This window comes from Nycticebus coucang, chromosome 3 (genome assembly GCF_027406575.1).
Source record: "Nycticebus coucang isolate mNycCou1 chromosome 3, mNycCou1.pri, whole genome shotgun sequence".
Classification (NCBI taxonomy): domain Eukaryota; kingdom Metazoa; phylum Chordata; class Mammalia; order Primates; family Lorisidae; genus Nycticebus; species Nycticebus coucang.
The window spans coordinates 21,114,216-21,133,634 of record NC_069782.1 but is presented as its reverse complement, the minus strand read 5'-3'; the positions used below and the strand labels follow the sequence as shown (position 1 = coordinate 21,133,634).

The 19,419-nt window shown below is 39.1% G+C and overlaps 1 protein-coding gene across 5 annotated transcripts in view; it reads left to right on the top strand.

Annotated features, from left to right (window-relative positions):
• Positions 1 to 19,419, top strand: part of ANO4 (anoctamin 4) — a 393,996-nt gene that overhangs the window by 363,617 nt on the left and 10,960 nt on the right. For all 5 annotated transcript variants that reach the window (XM_053585613.1, XM_053585609.1, XM_053585608.1 and 2 more), the window contains 3 exons: positions 7,844 to 7,996; positions 8,985 to 9,132; positions 17,358 to 17,477. In XM_053585613.1, the coding sequence (XP_053441588.1) occupies positions 7,844 to 7,996; positions 8,985 to 9,132; positions 17,358 to 17,477 (421 nt within the window). The remainder of the gene's footprint in view (positions 1 to 7,843; positions 7,997 to 8,984; positions 9,133 to 17,357; positions 17,478 to 19,419) is intronic.

Genomic DNA, 19,419 nt, shown 5'->3' with positions numbered 1-19,419 from the left:
TGAAGCAAGAGGGTAGTTTGAGCCCAAGGTTTGAGGTTGCTGTGAGCTATGATCCCACAGCACTCTACCCAGGGTGACTGAGTGAGACTGTATCACAGGAAAAAAGTCTAAAATATTTGTAATTGAAATCCCAGAAGGAAAGTACAGAAAGAATAGGGGAAAGAAACATTTGAAGGTGTAATGTCTGAGAAAGGATAAATCAAAAGGAAGTATATTGAAATATTGGAACACATGTATAAAGCAATTCAGAAGATGAACCAGATCTCTAGATATCAAGATAAGATCCAAAAACATGTGAAATGGAAAGGGTGAAAAATATCTAAAGAATGGCATTATTATGTGAACTTTAGACACAGAAAAAAGCTTAGATGATATATATACCATGTATAACTTACTAGAATGTGCATACATGTGTGTATGCATATAAAAATATAAATAAATGACTGGAAGAATTGGTGCAAAATTCACATCAGCTGTTGCCCCTGGAAGGAAGAGGAGACCATTCAAAAGGGACTTCAGCTTTATTTAGAAAGGAAAGAAGGGAGGAAGGGAATGAGGAAGGAAGAGAGGGAAGGGAGAAAGGCAGGAAGGGCTTTATTTATAAATAAATAAAATCTTTTCTAAAAATGATTTGAAGCAGTATGACAGAATTTCACCAAGAGTTAATACTAACTCTTTCATAGATATGTGGAGGTTACATAATTCTCTGTGCCTTTCAGCATATAAAAGTTTTTCCAAATAATTTTTTAAGATTTATCTACCCCTTTGCTACAGTGAGTCTCTTCCCTGGACCCTCCTGAGAAAGCAACAATTAATGGACATCATAGTCACTTCAAGACCAGTGTTATGGTCACCTCTCTGCTACGTGACAGCAGTTCTATGGGATTGTAGGCCACAATTAATGTTTAACTAGATAATGAAGTTTGTTAGGAGTCAGATAAACAGAAACTATGAATGAACTAAACACATTTTCCTTTTAAACTTGCAGTTATTTTCATTATAAACACAACCATTAAGAAGTACTCTTTAAGGAAATTTAGATAGAGACACTCAGGAAGATGGTCATCGGAAGACGGAGTCAAAGACCAGAGTTAGGCTATAGCAAACCAAAGAATACCTGGAGTTACCTTCAAAGGGGCAAGGAAGGACCCTCCGGTAAAGGCTTCAGAGAAAGTCTGATCCTTCTTAAGGCTAGAAGTCCTTGATTTCAGACTTCTAGACTCCAGAACCATGAGAGAAGACATTTTGGTTTAAGCCACCCAGCGTTTGGCAATGTATTACAGCAGACCTAGGGAGGGGAGCCCAGGGATCCAGGCCTGGCTGAGCCACGCTCTTTGCCTTGTAAAAGCACATGGTGGCCACTCACCTCCAGCATCTTGTCTAAGTTCCAGAGAGACAATGAAAGACAACAGACAAAAGGCATCTGCCAGTGAAGTCTACCTTTTATTTTCCTGAAAATTGGCATTTTACTTAAAGAGAGAATAAAATATAATTTATGTTTAAACCAAAGAACTGCCCTTCAGTGAATCTTATCTCTTTCTGTCTGTAACATCCAGTTCTTTGTGATTATAAGAGTTATCTCTGACAGTTTGACTTCTACCTGATGGGTTTTCTTTACTTTCCTGGCCTTTATTCATCACAATCATGTCAGTCATTGAACCAGCATTTATCTGTTCCTGACAAGTCCTTTCTGTACACAAAACCTCTGTAGTGGGTATGTTGGAAATAAAAACATAAAGAGGTTGCCATTCCCGGTTTCATGAAGCCTAGAGCGGTAGAGAAGAATGATGGGCAAAGAGCCACAAATCAAGACTCTGTAGACTTTATGGTGGTGAGCAGAGTTGTAGGCGCTGTATGGCGAGGGACTAGTTAATTACAGTTTCATAAAGTTCGATAGTAAGGTATATTTGAGCTTACCCCTGGAGGAAGAAAAAAAAGTTTCAACAGAGGATTATCAGCAACACCAAGTACTTATATGATTTGTTCCCATAAAACCAGAAGTGTAATAGGGCCAGATTAGAGCAGTTTTTTTCATTATTTTTTATCTCACGACACACTTGAGCCTATAGTTAAAATTCCGCAGCAGACTTAAATTACGTTGATCAAAAAAAAGAGTAAAAAAAAAAAAAGATTTTTTTTCTTCTTTTTTCTTTTATTTCCTTTTTTCTTTTTTTTTTTTTTTTTTAGCAAACGCTAAATGTGTGTTAGTCATTATTTGGGTTTTGTCACTTTCTAAAGTAAAGTTTAAAAATAAAAAGAATATGAAGTCATACATTGAATCAAAGACTTTTTTGTCCATGATGTCCAATAGATTTTATTTTTTTATTTTTAATTATGCCAACTGGTTGTTTTACATCAAAAATGGCCTACTTTTTTTTTAACTTTTTCTTTTGCAAAGTTGCAAAAAAAGTATAGAGCTCCCACATAACCTTTGTCTTGTTTCCCCTAATGTTAACGTCTGATATTTATTGAAAACGGAAAATTAACATTAATACAATGCTATTAACTAACCTACAGACCTTATCTGAATTTTGTGTTTTCTCAGTAATATAATCTTTCTTGTCCACGATTCATCCAGGATCCAACATTGCATTTAGGTGTGGTGTCTCCTTAATTTTTTCCAAGCTATGATAGTTCCTTAGTCTTTTTTGTTTTCATGATCAGTACTGGTGAGTAGTTTTGTAGACAGTCCTTCAATTAGAGTTTGCCTGATGTTTTTACATAATTAGTTTGTGGTTATACGTTTTTGGCAAAAATACCATATAAAAGGACATGCTGCCCTCCTCAATGCATCATATCAGGGGTGTGAGATTACTGGTGAGATTATCTTTGATCACTTGCTTAACAGGTGTTTACCAAGTTTCTCCATTATAAAGATACCATTCTTCTCTGTAGAAATTGGCTTGTGAAGAGACACTTTGAAAACTCACAAATACTCTAATTTCCTCAATATACTTCTCCTCTAATTTTAGCACTCTTTGATGGTTTTTACCTGTAGTAGTTATTACTGTAATGTCTGACAAGTGGTGATTTTCTATTTTCATCATTCCTTCTATGTTTATTATACCATAAGGAAAAGCCATTTCATATTCTCTATTTATTTATTCAGTTACTCATTTATATAAGCACATTTTTTTCCTTTTTTTATTAAGTCTATTGTACATAGATCATAAATACATTTATGCCATTTGCGATGTGTTGATTCTTTGTACAAATTGGAGTTCTTAAATTCTACCTGCTGCTTTATCTTGGAAGCTACTTATGGAAATGAGAGAAACTGAATGCTCCAGGCTTCCTGCTTTCTGTCTTGAACTTTGCACTGGGTAAATGAATTAAGGACATGGAGAGGTCCTGTCCTTTGCATCCATCATTGATGCCACATAGCCATGTGAAATTTAGAAGGACAAGGAAAAGCCAACAGAAAATGATGCCTACATTGTGGTTTTAGAACAATTTCAATAACTTAAAACCTTAAAGTCATGTTATGTTTCATAAAATGGTGGCGTAATTTGTAAAAGCATAATGATTTGGCAGTTTACATTGTTTGGAAAACTGAATCTTTGTTAAAGAATAAGCTTTTTGCCTTCTAATTTATCATTGTAGCCAAGTGAATGATTAACTTTATAATAAAGTGTGATCCTGTTTTGTAAAAAGTGGTTTGGGGGAAGTAAGAAAGATTAAACATTACTGTATTTTTTGATGACTTCTAGGAGTCTTGTGGTTGAGTCTTTGGGGTTTTCTAAGTATAAGATCATGTCGTCAGCAAAGAGGGAGAGTTTGACCTCCTCTGCTCCCATTTGGATTCCCTTTATTTCCTTGTCTTGCCTAATTGTATTGGCTAGAACTTCCAGCACCATGTTGAATAGTAAAGGTGACAGAGGACAACCTTGTCTGGTTCCAGTTCTAAGAGGAAAAGCTTTCAGTTTTACTCCATTCAGTAAAATACGAGCTGTGGGTTTGTCATAGATAGCTTCAATCAGTTTTAGAAATGTGCCACCTATGCCTATACTCTTCAGTGTTCTAATTAGAAAAGGATGCTGGATTTTATCAAATGCTTTTTCTGCATCTATTGAGAGGATCATGTGATCTTTATTTTTGCCTCTGTTAATATGGTGGATAACGTTCATGGACTTGCGTATGTTAAACCAGCCTTGCATCCCTGGGATGAAGCCTACTTGATCATGATGAATGACTTTTTTGATGATAAGCTGTAATCTATTGGCTAGGATTTTGTTGAGAATTTTTGCATCTATGTTCATGAGTGAGATTGGTCTGAAATTCTCCTTTTTGTTTGGGTCTTTTCCTGGTTTTGGTATCAGGGTGATGTTTGCTTCATAGAATGTGTTGGGGAAGATTCCTTCTTCCTCAATTTTTTGGAATAATTTCTGCAGTACAGGAATAAGCTCTTCCTTGAAGGTTTGATAGAATTCTGGGGTGAAGCCATCTGGACCAGGGCATTTTTTGGTTGGAAGATCTCTTATTGTTTCTTTGATCTCAGTGCTTGAAATTGGTCTGTTCAGGAGCTCTATTTCTTCTTTCTGGCTAAGTCTAGGGAGAGGGTGTGATTCCAAATATTGATCCATTTCCTTCACATTGTCAAATTTCTGGGCATAGAGTTTCTGGTGGTATTCAGAGATGATCTCTTGTATCTCTGTGGGATCAGTTGTTATTTCCCCTTTATCATTTCTGATTGAGGTTACTAGAGATTTTACTTTTCTATTTCTCGTTAGTCTGGTCAATGGTTTATCTATTTTATTTATTTTTTCAAAAAACCAACTCCTTGTTTCATTAATTTTCTGAATGATTCTTTTCAATTTCATTGATCTCTGATTTGATTTTGGATATTTCTTTTCTTCTACTGAGTTTAGGCTTCGATTGTTCTCCTTTTTTCCAATTCCATAAGATGGCTTGTGAGATTGTTGTAATGTTTCAGGATATAAAATCAGTGTCCACAAGTCAGTAGCCTTTGTATACACCAATAACAGTCAAGATGAGAAGCTAATTAAGGACACAACTCCCTTCACCACAGTTTCAAAGAAAATTAAATACCTAGGAATATACCTAACGAAGGAGGTGAAGGACCTCTATAAAGAAAATTATGAAATCCTCAGAAAGGAAATAGCAGAGGATATTAACAAATGGAAGAACATACCATGCTCATGGATGGGAAGAATCAACATTGTTAAAATGTCTATACTTCCCAAAGCAATCTACCTATTCAATGCCATTCCTATCAAAATACCAACATCGTACTTTCAAGATTTGGAGAAAATGATTCTGCATTTTGTATGGAACCGGAGAAAACCCCGTATAGCTAAAGCAGTTCTTAGTAATAAAAATAAAGCTGGGGGCATCAGCATACCAGATTTTAGTCTGTACTACAAAGCCATAGTGGTCACGACAGCATGCTACTGGCACAAAAACAGAGACATAGACACTTGGAATCGAATTGAAAACCAAGAAATGAAACTAACATCTTACAACCACCTAATCTTCGATAAACCAAACAAGAACATACCTTGGGGGAAAGACTCCCTATTCAATAAATGGTGTTGGGAGAACTGGATGTCTACATGTAAAAGACTGAAACTGGACCCACACCTTTCCCCACTCACAAAAATTGATTCAAGATGGATAAAGGACTTAAATTTAAGGCATGAAACAATAAAAATCCTCAAAGAAAGCACAGAAAAAACACTGGAAGATATTGGCCTGGGGAAAGACTTCGTGAAGAAGACTGCCATGGCAATTGCAACAACAACAAAAATAAACAAATGGGAGTTCATTAAACTGAAAAGCTTCTGTACAGCTAAGGAGACAATAACCAAAGCAAAGAGACAACCTACACAATGGGAAAGGATATTTGCATATTTTCAATCAGACAAAAGTTTGATAACTAGGATCTATAGAGAACTCAAATTAATCCACATGAAAAAAGCCAACAATCCCATATATCAATGGGCAAGAGACATGAGCAGAACCTTCTCTAAAGATGACAGACGAATGGCTAACAAACACATGAAAAAATGTTCATCATCTCTCTATATTAGAGAAATGCAAATCAAAACCACTCTAAGATATCATCTAACCCCAGTAAGAATGGCCCACATCACAAAATCTCAAAACTGCAGATGCTGGCGTGGATGTGGAGAGAAGGGAACACTTTTACACTGCTGGTGGGACTGCAAACTAGTACAACCTTTCTGGAAGGAAGTATGGAGAAACCTCAAAGCACTCAAGCTAGACCTCCCATTTGATCCTGCAATCCCCTTACTGGTCATCTACCCAGAAGGAAAAAAATCCTTTTATCATAAGGACACTTGTACTAGACTGTTTATTGCAGCTCAATTTACAATCACCAAAATGTGGAAACAGCCTAAATGCCCACCAACCCAGGAATGGATTAACAAGCTGTGGTATATGTATACCATGGAATACTATTCAGCTATTAAAAAAAATGGAGACTTTACATCCTTCGTATTAACCTGGATGGAAGTGGAAGACATCATTCTTAGTAAAGCATCACAAGAATGGAGAAGCATGAATCCTATGTACTCAATTTTGATATGAGGACAATTAATGACAATTAAGGTTATTGGGGGGGAGAAAAGCAGAAAGAGGGATGGAGGGAGTGGGGTGGGGCCTTGGTGTGTGTCACACTTTATGGGGGCAAGACATGATTGCAAGAGGGACTTTGCCTAACAAATGCAGTCAGTGTAACCTGGCTTATTGTACCCTCAATGAATCCCCAACAATAAAAAAAAAGAAAGAAAGAAAGATTAAACAGAAAGGAAAATAGCTTTGTGTAAGAAATAATTTGGTGTGGTAAATTTTATCCTGAAGCAGAATCACTGCTTATTTTAAAAAAGTAAAAGGTGGGGCAAAAGAGAATGTTTAGCATGTTTGTAAATTGTCTCTACAGCTTATATAGAACTCATAAAAGGAAATTGGTTAAATAATTTGAATGTGATCCAGTTACCTATATATTGCTTTTAAAATGTTTTGGCCCATGATCCTATTTGAAGAAATGTTTTTAAAAAGCCTTTGATATTTGATAAACCTTCCAAAATAAATAAAAGAAAAATTGGAGTGCTTACATCATACTAATCAACATCGCTTTCACCTCATTTACCCAATTATAGCTTAGGACATTTGTGTTCTACACATGATACATCCAACTTGTACTTGCAATGTGCTCCATAGGTGTGCTTCCCCTACTATCCCCTACTATCCCTCCTACCCCATCCTCTCCCCTCACCCTGCCCTTCCCTCCTTTATCCTAGGCTAAAGTTGTATTTCATTTTTCATATGCAAGTGTGAGTGATTGATTATAAATCAGTGTAGACTTAGATGCTTACTCGTTGGGTTATAATCCAGGGTTTCCACTGCTGAATTTGTTGCACAGATCTTCCAGCTTTGGCCATCGGGGGTGCTTTCAACTTGGTCCTATGTCCTATTGACATGTCCTCATCATTCTTTGAGCATTTCCTTGCTTTCTGGCATCATGAGATAGTCCAGGTTCCTCTGCACTTCCTCTACCTTTGCTCTGGAATCAAACGTTCTTCCAAAGAATGCTGGCTCCTTTTGTTAGAAAATGGTATTTAGAAAACAAGATCTGAATCCTAGGTGTGCCCACGTTCCTAGGATTCCATTGCTTCCATGCCCTAAAGGTGCCTCAAGTCTCCTGGCTGGCTTTCTGGAAAAGATGTCCTCTGTGTTTCTGTATTAGGGGAAAAAAAAAAAAAGGAGCTTAAGATGATGACATATTCAGATCATGATCCCTTTGAAAATAGTGATGAAAAACCAATACTGTCTGTTCTTTTTTCTCTCTATCTCTCTCTAGTTCTTCAGTTTGGATTCACAACCATCTTTGTGGCAGCTTTTCCCCTAGCACCCCTTCTAGCCTTACTAAATAACATAATTGAAATTCGACTTGATGCTTACAAATTCGTCACACAGTGGAGGAGACCTTTAGCTTCAAGGGCTAAAGACATAGGTAAGATGGGTTGGAATGTGGTTTTTCAAAGCTGTTAACTACCTGGTAGATAAAACCAGAAAAGCACCAACTTTAGATTTTTACTTATAATTTCCATGTAAAACAATTCACCTAATTTTTGCAAAGCTTTAAATAATATTAGATAAGAAGTAAATCTGCCGTTTGGAAGTTTATAAATTCCAGTGCTAGAGAATCTGTGCTTAAATAGATACTCAGTTTGGTTATTTCTATGTTAAGACTTCGGAATCTAAAGTTTGCCTTATTATCACTTCCTTTTTAAAATAGATCTTCCACTTGCTTAACTTCGTTTTGGTCTTTGCTCATTATTTGTCTGATGTACATGAAGCATAATCTTGTTTTTCTAATGGCAGAGGTGAGCTTTGGTCTTTGTCTAGAGATGCTGAGTTGAATACAATGCAGCCCTCTGGAGAGCTGGTGAAGATCAGAGACTCATTCATTTCTGTATTTTGTATGTACAGAGCAGGCAGGCAGGCACTCAGCCTACATGTATGGAAAAGAATTGAATGTGGAGATTCCTGCTCCCTGTGGTCTTTTAATTTCCTTATGAAACAAACACACATTCAGGGAGCACCTGCTCTGGGTCAGAGTACAAGGCCGGGGCTCCCAAAGATGAACAGGAGGGACACTATCCAAACCCTTGAGGAGCTGCCAGTCTGGGGGTGGCTTGACATTGTGTGTGCTGGTCTTACATGGTGCTTTGGTGCCTTATTGTTGACCAGAATTCTGTGCCTTATGTCTGATGCTGACTGTTGAGTCACCAGCACATTGACACTCCCATAGAAAATTCATTTTGTGAAAAGAGTGTGTAAGCACAGATTCTTATTCCTGGTTGCAAGGGTCAGAATCTGGAAAGATGGAGCAAAAAGCACACAGAAAGGACTATTGAAAATGAGTTATCTCCTTTGTGTCCATATTTATGACCTCTGCTGTTATATATGGAACTAATACACTACTTCTATTTGCGCAGGAATTTGGTATGGAATTCTTGAAGGCATTGGAATTCTCTCGGTTATTACAAATGCATTTGTCATCGCGATAACATCTGACTTTATCCCTCGCTTGGTGTATGCTTATAAGTATGGACCTTGCGCAGGCCAAGGACAAGCTGGGCAAAAGTAAGTTGCCCTTATGAAATCTCTATTTCCTAGCCATTGTGTGGTGGTGAACACTCAGGCAGAAGCCTTTGCCCTGGGGAATATGGAACATAAACCCAGGACGAAAAGCCTATGGTAGGGAAGACGGAATTATGACACAATAACATTATCAACCAAGGAAAACACATCCTGATCTACCGAAGGGTTGGAGGTCATACAAGACAGGTTTTTAGATAGAAGCCAGTCTGAGAGCAGCTGTTAATCATTTTCCTCACCACTGACCTCTTGCTTGCTCTGCATTGAGAAATGTGTGGGATGATAAGATGTGTAGTCAAAAAAATGATATATGATGTGATAAGTAGTTATGTCATTTTTATGAGTTTAGTTAAAAGGAGAGTTGCAGTCAAATTCACACTGTGTCATTAAATGTAGACTGCAAGTACTGCATGGGAAATATGGAACCATGTACTGAGTACTGTGGAGTAAGTAAGTGAATGATTTTTTCCTGGCCATTGACCTGACCAGTGTCTATATTACCCCAAACAAAATAGGTAGACTAAACCCTCTATGACATTCAGTGGATCCTGAAGCCAGGTCACCATATATCTGGGCAGGTAAAGCCTAGACGAAATTATAACATGTCCCTAGCTTTCATTTCTGTACCTTGGGAAAAGGACAAAAGTCTAAACAAATTTTAAAAATCCCTCTTTAGCTAAAGCCAAAGTCAAATTCCAGGTATGGCATATAGAGGTCCGTAGGTCAGAGTGGGATGTATTTGGGGGATTATAGGGCCTTGTTGATGTCCCAGAAATCATCCTACTTGGGCTGCTGACACTTATATAAGCATCCCTGACTCCTGGTTCACTGGTCTGGGCCAAAGTGATTTGTCCCCTACAGCCATTTTAGTTTGACCAACTCCAAGGAGTAAAGTGCTGCACATCAAATCAACTGAATTTATGCAAACCTAGACTGGATCCCATTTCATTATTAATCCTTCATAAATGGGCAGAGGCCTGGATGTCTAAGGAATGTGATAAAGTCTACAATCCAGCTATTCAGAAGGTTTGTAGAAAGGTCTTCACTACAGTAAACATGTGGCCATTACACACTAATTATCTGGCAAGTTTAAGTGAGCATATTATCTCATTTTAAGAGAGATTTAAGGACTTATGAGGTCTGACAAGTTCAGGAACTTATCTTGGAAAAAGTACTGCATATCTCATTGCTGAAATTCACAATGGTCACCTCTGAAGTACTCCCCTTGGGACACTATGCACCAATGCCAGGACCTCATCCACTCTTAGTGATTTTGCAACTCTTTCTGGAATGGCCATCAGCAATGTTGTATTGAACACAAAGATACACAAAAATAATGAACAATTAACAAGATTAATGAATAATCAGCAAGACACCACCATATATCAACACAAACCCAGCTGTGAGACACTGATATACCAAGGTTATGAAACTTTACCAAGTAGTTTGTACAGTGCTGCCAACACAAGCACATAGTGGAAAGTTCCCAAACTTTTTTTTTCTTTTTTTTTTTTTTGTAGAGACAGAGTCTCACTGTACCTGCATCGGTAGAGTACCATGGCATCACACAGCTCACAGCCACCTCTAATTCTTGGGCTTACGTGATTCTCTTGCCTCAGCCTCCCGAGCAGCTGGGACTACAGAAACCCGCCACAACACCTGGCTATTTTTGTTGTTGTTGTTGTTGTTGCAGTTTGGCTGGAGCTGGGTTTGAACCCACCACCCTCGGCATATGGGGCCGGCACCCTACTCACTGAGCCACAGGCGCCACCTGAAAGTTCCCAAACTTAATTTTCACACCTCTACAATGACAATTCTGATGGTCATTCCAGAAAAAGAGTTTCAAAATTGCTTTGAAGAGTGGACTAGGCCCTGGCATTGGTGCATAGCTTCCCAAGGGGTGTACTTCAAAGGTGACCATAGAGCTGTTCAGCAATCCAGTATGCAGCACTTCTTGGAAGAGTTTGTGAATTTAATTATTGGAGCACTATATATTATACTGCCCAGGCATTTCTTTCTAACTGTAACTGTGCTTGGCTTAGCCTACAAAAGCTTACCTTCACTCAAACCACCTGCACATATGTTTTGCACTGGGTTCTTAAAAGAACCCTCTGAGTGGGACACACATCATTTTCCTTACTCTGAGGAGCAAGACAAGGTCAAGAGAGGGTAAGACCCAATTATAATGCAGGAAAACTATAGGTGCCGACACTGAGTAGCACCTCATGGTACATGTGTGCCACCTCCTGCACCACAAGGCCCTCAGAGCCATTGAGGGTAAGAGGTTTCCTTGCTCCTCTGATGGTAATCTCCATGGCTTTAAGTCCCAATAGCCATTTCAATTCTTTCCTAACTTCAAATATGGTGAAACCTGTCTTATTTTTTTGGTGGGGGAGGTGAACCAAAAAATAAAATAAGAATATTTATGCACAGTTGATGATAAAGCTGTAGGATTTTGACAACCTATTCAATGTTTGTGGTGATTAAAATGTGTCTGTACTTCAAATTCATCCACATGAAAAAAGCCAACAATCCCATATATCAATGGGCAAGAGACATGACTAGAACCTTCTCTAAAGAAGACAGACGAATGGCTAACAAACACATGAAAAAATGTTCATCATCCCTATATATTAGAGAAATGCAAATCAAAACCACCCTGAGATACCATCTAACCCCAGTGAGAATGGCCCACATCACAAAATCTCAAAACTGCAGATGCTGGTGTGGATGTGGAGAGAAGGGAAACTTTTACAATGTTGATGGGACTGCAAACCAGTACAACCTTTCTGGAAGGAAGTATGGAGAAACCTCAAAGCATTCAAGCTAGACCTCCCATTTGATCCTGCAATCCCCTTACTGGGCATCTACTCAGAAGAAAAAAAATCCTTTTATCATAAGGACACTTGTACTAGACTGTTTATTGCAGCTCAATTTACAATCACCAAAATGTGGAAACAGCCTAAATGCCCACCAACCCAGGAATGGATTAACAAGCTGTGGTATATGTATACCATGGAATACTATTCAGCTATTAAAAAAAATGGAGACTTTACATCCTTCGTATTAACCTGGATGGAAGTGGAAGACATTATTCTTAATAAAGCATCACAAGAATGGAGAAGCATGAATCCTATGTACTCAATTTTGATATGAGGACAATTAATGACAATTAAGGTCATGGGGGGGAAGGAAAAGCAGAGAGAGGGAAGGAAGGAGAGGGGTGGGGCCTTGGTGTGTGCCACACCTTCTGGGGGCAAGACATGATTGCAAGAGGGACTTTACCTAACAAATGCAGTCAGTGTAACCTGGCTTATTGTACTCTCAATGAATCCCCAACAGTAAAAAAAAAAAAAAAAAAATTATCTGTAACCTCCTTAAAACTATATTATTCAGCTCTCCAGGGATTTTCTTTTCCTTTTTTTTTTTGACCTTTTCCTTTGAATTAAGAACCTTCTGCCACTTTAAATTTATACAACCGCCCTTGTCTTCTAATCCACTGGCCATTTCTCATGTCTCCAAGTAGTTATATTTGTGTATGTTTCTTCATGAATCTTATTTTCTGCCCCACTGGCCGCTCTATTACTTTTCAGATTTTTTTTTTCTTTTTCCAATTTAAAAAATGCTTTTGAGATGATTTAACTCATAGAGTAGCAGCACTGTCAAATTTTAGAAAATCTTAGGCTTTGGGGTAGTAAAGTGATGGCTGCTGGTTCATCCTTCTCTTGCGTATTAAAGGATTGAAAACAAAAGTAATGAATTCTCACATTTAAATGAAAGTGGTATTCTCAGAAGTTACTTGGAAGAGATAGGCATCTTAATCCGAGCACTATCCTTACAAAAGACATTTTATGAATTCCTTTTCTTGGAAAGACTTTCAGAGGCCATCCACCAGCTTTTTAAGAAAATGGACTTTATAACCTTGTATTCCCAGAAATCCTTCCATTGTCTGGTGCATTTTTCTTTCTTTCTTTCTTCTTTTTTTTAAGTAAATTTATTTCAGGTTAATATGAGGGTACAAATAACCAGGTCAAAATATTAGATTTTGTTAGATAGAGGCTCTCTTGTGGTTGCGTCCAAAAGGTGTGCCAACCCCCCAGCACCCTGTGCCCATTCAGTGAGAGCACCCCAACCCACTTCCCCTCCCTTGTTACCCATCCCCCCAACTTGGATTGAAATGAGTTTTTCTTCTCTGTGGGCATGCATCAGATCATCTACTGGTTTCATATTACTGTTAAGTACATTAGATAGCTGCTTTTCCATTCTTCTGATACTTTACTAAGAAGAATGCTGGATAATCACATGTAAAAGACTAAAACTGAACCCACACCTTTCACCACTCACAAAAATTGATTCAAGATGGATAAAAGGTTTAAATCTAAGCCATGAAACAATAAAAATTCTTGAAGAAAATGTGGGAAAAACACTTGAAGATATAGACTTGGGGAAATACATGAAGAAGACTTCCGTGGCAATTGCAACAAGAATGAAAATAAATAAATGGTATTTAGTTAAACGGAAAAGCTTCTGTACAGCTAAGGAGACAACAGTCAAAGCAAATAGACAACCCTCAGAATGGTGCTTTTTCCTTGGTATCTTTCACTTCTCCCTGATTGCTGGGGAAGCCTCACCTTTTCTCACTGGTTGCTGGTGAGGCGGCGCAGTGCAGGTACATAGCACTCCCTCCAGTGAGCTGAGTGATAGCTGTGGGTCTTCTATTGTCTGTGACTTTCCTGCTCCAGTGGTAGGTCAGTGAGGGGACACACAGAAGCCACTGGCCGAACTTCATATGGACAAGCATGGGAGATCTCATTTTCCCCAAATTAATGACAGCCCCAATGATTTGACATTGGCGATAGCCAAGATTCTACCATGGTGAACAGAGGTAGTGAAATGCCTCAGTAGTGTGATGTTAGCAGTTTCTTCCTCTTCCTGATGATAGAAATGATATGGAAAGAAGATTCTCATAGCTGATAACTATGTATTTCTATATTAGGCCTACATGTAATGCTTGGCACAGGGAAGGATTGACCACCCATTAAAGACACATTTTCAACTTGGATTTATAACCTCTATTACATAAATATGCTTAATAGGTACAAAGATATACCCTCTTTTTCATTTTTTTTTTAAATTTCAGATTTAGATGAGGGTGTATACAGTTAGGTTATGTTTTTGGCATTTGTGAGGTGTACCCTCTTTACTTTGGGGGAGAGGGTGTTGTCTGAGACAGTGTAGACTTTCTCAATGGAGTTTTTGAACAGAGTGACCAATGGGTAGGAGCTTTAATCTCCATGAAGCCTCAAAGCTGCTTGGACAGATAAGAGTGCAGGAGACACCCCAAAGTTCCATTGCAATGCTGGGCCTCTTCTTCCCCAGTTTTGGAGCACCTTTGCCTTCCCACTGCTCAGCTCCTGAGAAGAGTGGTAAAAGTGGCTCCCGTGTGGTGACAGCTCATAATCACCAAGATGCTCATTTGTTTTCATGTCAAGTTCTGAACAGTTCACAGATGACGGAGACATGACCCCAAATGACCCTGTCAGAGAGTGGCAGGGAGCCTGCTGCCCGTTGCATTAAGGCGAGTTGCACACCCACTGACCATTTGTTTCATCCATGAGTGACTTGACAAATGAGTCCTTCAGCTCGGTTCATTTTTCTTTAAGGCCATGATAAAGCCAGTGATTTGTCTTACATGAGACAACACACAGAATCCATGTGTGCTCAGAACTATTTTTGTGTTATTCTTTTGCCTTGGCATCCAGCCGCTTGGGATCATCATTACAGGCATGTTAATGAAGAGAAAATGAAGATCATGGTGTATTTGTTCAATCAGTAATTCTTTATTGACCTCCTGCTATATGAATAATTGTCACTCACATTTATCTTACTCTAGGCTAAAGTACTGTAGCACAAGCTGTACATACATCATTTAACTTAATCCCTGCTATTACCCTGTGAGGTAAGTACCTCGCTTGAAGTGATATAAAGGCCAGGAGTGGTGGCTCATACCTGTGATCCTAGCACTCTAGGAAGCCAAGGTGGCTGGATTGCTTGAGATCAGAAGATTGAGACCAGCCTGAGCAAGAGTGAGACCCTGTCTCTACTAAAAATAGAAAAAAATTGGCTGACCATCATGGCAGGTGCCTATAGTCCCAGCTACTCAGAAGGCTGAGGCAAGAGGATCACTTGAGCCCAAGAGTTTGAGGCTGCTGTGAGCTGTGATGATGCTTTGGCACCCTGAAAAGGAAGTTACATTGCCTCATCCTAAGCTGGCACTCATCAATGAGAAAGCCACATTCAGTTCAAGTGCCAAGATCGTGAAGCCCAATGGTGAGAAGCCAGACAAATTGGAGTCTGGCACTTCCCAGGATCTTCTGGAGCTAGAGATGAACTTGGACCTCAAGGCTCAGTTCAGAGAGCTGACTATAACAGCAGCCAAGGAAATTGAAGCTGCTGGTGGTTGGAAAGCTATTATAATCTTTGTTTCTATTTCTCAACTGAAGTCCAGCTGGTATGTAATTGGAGAAAAAGTTCAAGAGGAAGCATGTTCTTTTTATCACTCAGAGGAGAATTTTGCCTAAGCCAACTCAAAAAAGCTGTACAAAAGTAAGCAAAATCACCCCAGGAGCCACACTCTGACCACCATGCATGATGTGATTCTTAGAGCCTTGATCTTCCCAAATGGAACCTTGGGCAAGAGAATCCCACAGTTACGGCAACCAACTCATAAAGGTGCATTTGGACTAAGCACAGCAGAATAATGTGGATCAGAAGGTGGAAATGTTTTCTGGTATGCGTAAGAAGCTCCCAGGCAAGGATGTTAATTTTGAATTTCCAGAGTTTCAGTTGTAAGCAAAAATGAAAAAATAAAGTATATCCACAGTAAAAAAAAGAAAAAAAAGAAGTTTTTATATAACTTGCCAAGAATGCATGGCTACAAAGCCTCAGAGCTAAGGTTTTAGTGCAAAGCCCAAGCTTTTAGTACCATAGTCTTCCAGTATAGACAGCAAGCCTTGTCCTCAAGAAACATACTATCCCTGAGAAGTCCAGGCAATAGTTTGATTCCTGGATCATTCTCAAGACAATGTTCTGAAATAAAATACTATTTAAAGAAAAAATTATAAAAGATGTATCTAAGAGTGATAATTTCATGCAATGTTTCAAACGTTGTCATTCAGCAAATGGATGTGTTTACCTCAATGTTCAGCCTATAAAACTGTCTAGACACATGTGTATAAAAGATGTTTCTAAGAGTCCTACCTTGTATCACACTTTTAGAAAGTACTATCTCTGTAATGGAATTGTTGATAGAATGATAGTCATTGATTTTATCAACCCATTCTATTAATCATCTATTAATAAATGATTGATAGACTGCCTGGCACATTAATTTCCCTCCAATCAGATCAATTGAATTTAATATTTCCTGGATTCCTGCACTGCATGAGACTCGCCAAGGAGGTAAGATACAGAAATACCTAAGAGACTGCTTGACTCTCCCAAAACTACAGTCCAAAGGAGAAGACGTATGTAGGCCGCCCACACTAGTATGAGCTAGATGGTAATTATGAATGAAGTATGGTGGCTACAGAGGAGGAGTCAGTTGTCTTGGGGGATTAGGATGTCATCCAGAAAGAGTGGCATTTCAGTTGGCCACTGAAGGATAAGTACTGTTGTAAAGGAAGATGGAGAGAATTCCAACAGAAAAGACAGCTTGAACAGCAGCATGAAACGTGGTGCCCTCAGGGAATATAGTCTCCGTGACTGCACTGCGGCATGTGAGTTGGGAAGGGGATCCACCACGGTCACACCAGTCGTATCCAGGGCATTTTGAGAAAAAAATATGTAAAATGTCATTCATGAAGGAACGTGTGTGTGTGTGTGTGTGTGTCATCAATGAAAGAACCTCTGACACACATGCCATTTACGTCCATCATGTGATGCTGCCGTCTTTAACCTATTTTGCTGCAGCATTCATTGGGGTAGAGCTGTTTCATATGACAATGCTTCTCAGAAAGGATTGGAACAAAAGAAATAACATGTTCCTGATTGAACGTGCCCAGGGCTGCTTATGACAAGGCAAGGTCAGTTAAAGGCACTTAGTTAAAGGCACTTAGGACTGCAGGGGCTTCTAGGAAGCTAGCCCCTAGAGGCCTGGGTGCAGAGAAGCTGAGCTGGAGTCTAACCGTGGTATTGGTTTTCTCTTACAGGTGCATGGTGGGCTATGTGAATGCCAGCTTGTCTGTGTTTCGGATTTCTGATTTTGAGAACCGCTCTGAGCCTGAGTCTGATGGCAGTGAGTTCTCGGGCACTCCGCTCAAGTACTGCAGGTGAGGGTCACATTCTTACATGGCTTTCTCTGCACGGGCTGGCTCGCTTGTGGGGAGGTTTTGCTCCAATGGCCCTCTCTGGCTCAATGTGTTTAAAGCAGCGATTGCCAACCTTAACCGTGCATTAAAATCACTTGGGGAATCTTAAAACCTTCCCTGGCCCAGTCTGTGAGGCTATGACCCAAACCAATTAAAACAGAATCTGAGGGGGTGGAACTCAGATATCAGTGGGTCGGGAGCCTCAAGTGCAGTCCAAGTTGAGAACTGCTGGTTTAAAAGGAAAAACAAAAAATGTAGTAGCCGTGGGGGTATTACAGGTCCAGCGACTCAGGGACCAACAATCTCCAGGTGGTTTTAGTGACAGCTATTAAGGGCACATATCTGTTCTGTTTCTTTCTCTTGCCCATTTTATATAACATCACCTTTCAGAGGTTGAACAACTCAGATACACATGCAGAGAAGCCCCACTTGTTAAGGTTCTACCACAATTACCTCTGAAGCACATTTATGTTTTTTATCTCTCCCTCTCTCTCTCAAGAGGAAACTAATTAAAGTATGGCTATGATGTGTATTTATATAATAATGCAAGAAGAGGAATTTATTCAGTACCTACTATGTTCCAGGACCTGTTATTTCATTTAATAGTTGCATCAACCTTCTAAGGCAGTGTTTTTCAACTTTTTTGAATTTCACATTTGAACCTATACTTAAATTCTGCAACGCGCTTAAATTATGTTGATTTTTTTTAAAGAGTAAAAAAGAATATAGTTCCTGTGCTTTGAACTTCTTTTGCAAATAATTTAATGATCATTAAAAGTTTTCGTGGCACACCAAAATCTTCTCACAGCACACAGTCGAAAAATCACTGTTCTAAGGTATCATATTATTCCATCTGTTGGATGATGTAACCATTCACCAAAAGATCAGTGAGATTACTTGTGTAGAGCTGTTGAAATCCAGTTCAAATGGTATCTTTTAATACTCTGGTGTTAGAATAATTTTGTGGATTTCCAATGATGACATTCTGTGCTCTCCCAGTAATAAAAGCATGACAAATAACAACCATAGAGTTCTAGGCCCTTTGACATAAGGACCTTTGTAAAGAGTCACTTCAATCCTTCCTTTTGTAGAAGGGGAAGCCAAGAATCAGGGGTGGCAACTGATTTAAAAGAAACACAGCAGGGCTAGAGGTAGAATTCAAGACTCCCAACTGGTATCACTGTGCATGTCTGCCACAAGGATGTAGATGTGTGCTCTCCACATGCCACCTGGCTGGAAAGGACTCTGAACAGAATCATGATAATGGAGCTCCAACATTCTGTTCCCCAGCATTAATAAATAATTTTTATAAATAGAAACATTTAGTCTTCTGTAAATGAAAATCAGATGATCCCTCTTTTGTAAATTAACCTCTTAACTAGCCATAAAGTGATGTATTTTCTTTGTCTGTTTTCTTTTCTTTACCTATAATTGTTTTTTCAGAGAAACGGGCACAGGCACCCAAACTAGATGTTTGAATGAAAAATAGCCCAGATTTGCTCACAAGTCCCAGTCTGAAAAACTAAATTCTGAAGAGTAGATAGTAGCTTGGCCTGCTACGACAGTGACTGTATGTGCTTACTATGTAGGGAACAGAGGCACAGACACCCACTGACCCTGGTGTGGACAGTTCCAAGTAGACCAGAGAGCACCTGAGAAAAGCCAGGTGGCCCCATTTCTGTGGAGGGACAACACACTCTCACCCGCTTTGAATACTCAGACCAAGTTCCCAGTATCCCAGGGGCTGTCAGGTCCCTTCAGATGGTCTATTCCCTTCTCCCACATGGAAGGACAAGTCCATAGAGGACAAATAGTGATGGCAACATAACATGGTCTTTATCCCTGTTGGATAAGCAAACAAACAAACAATAGTTGATGCTTTCTTCAATAGAGTTTCCACTTG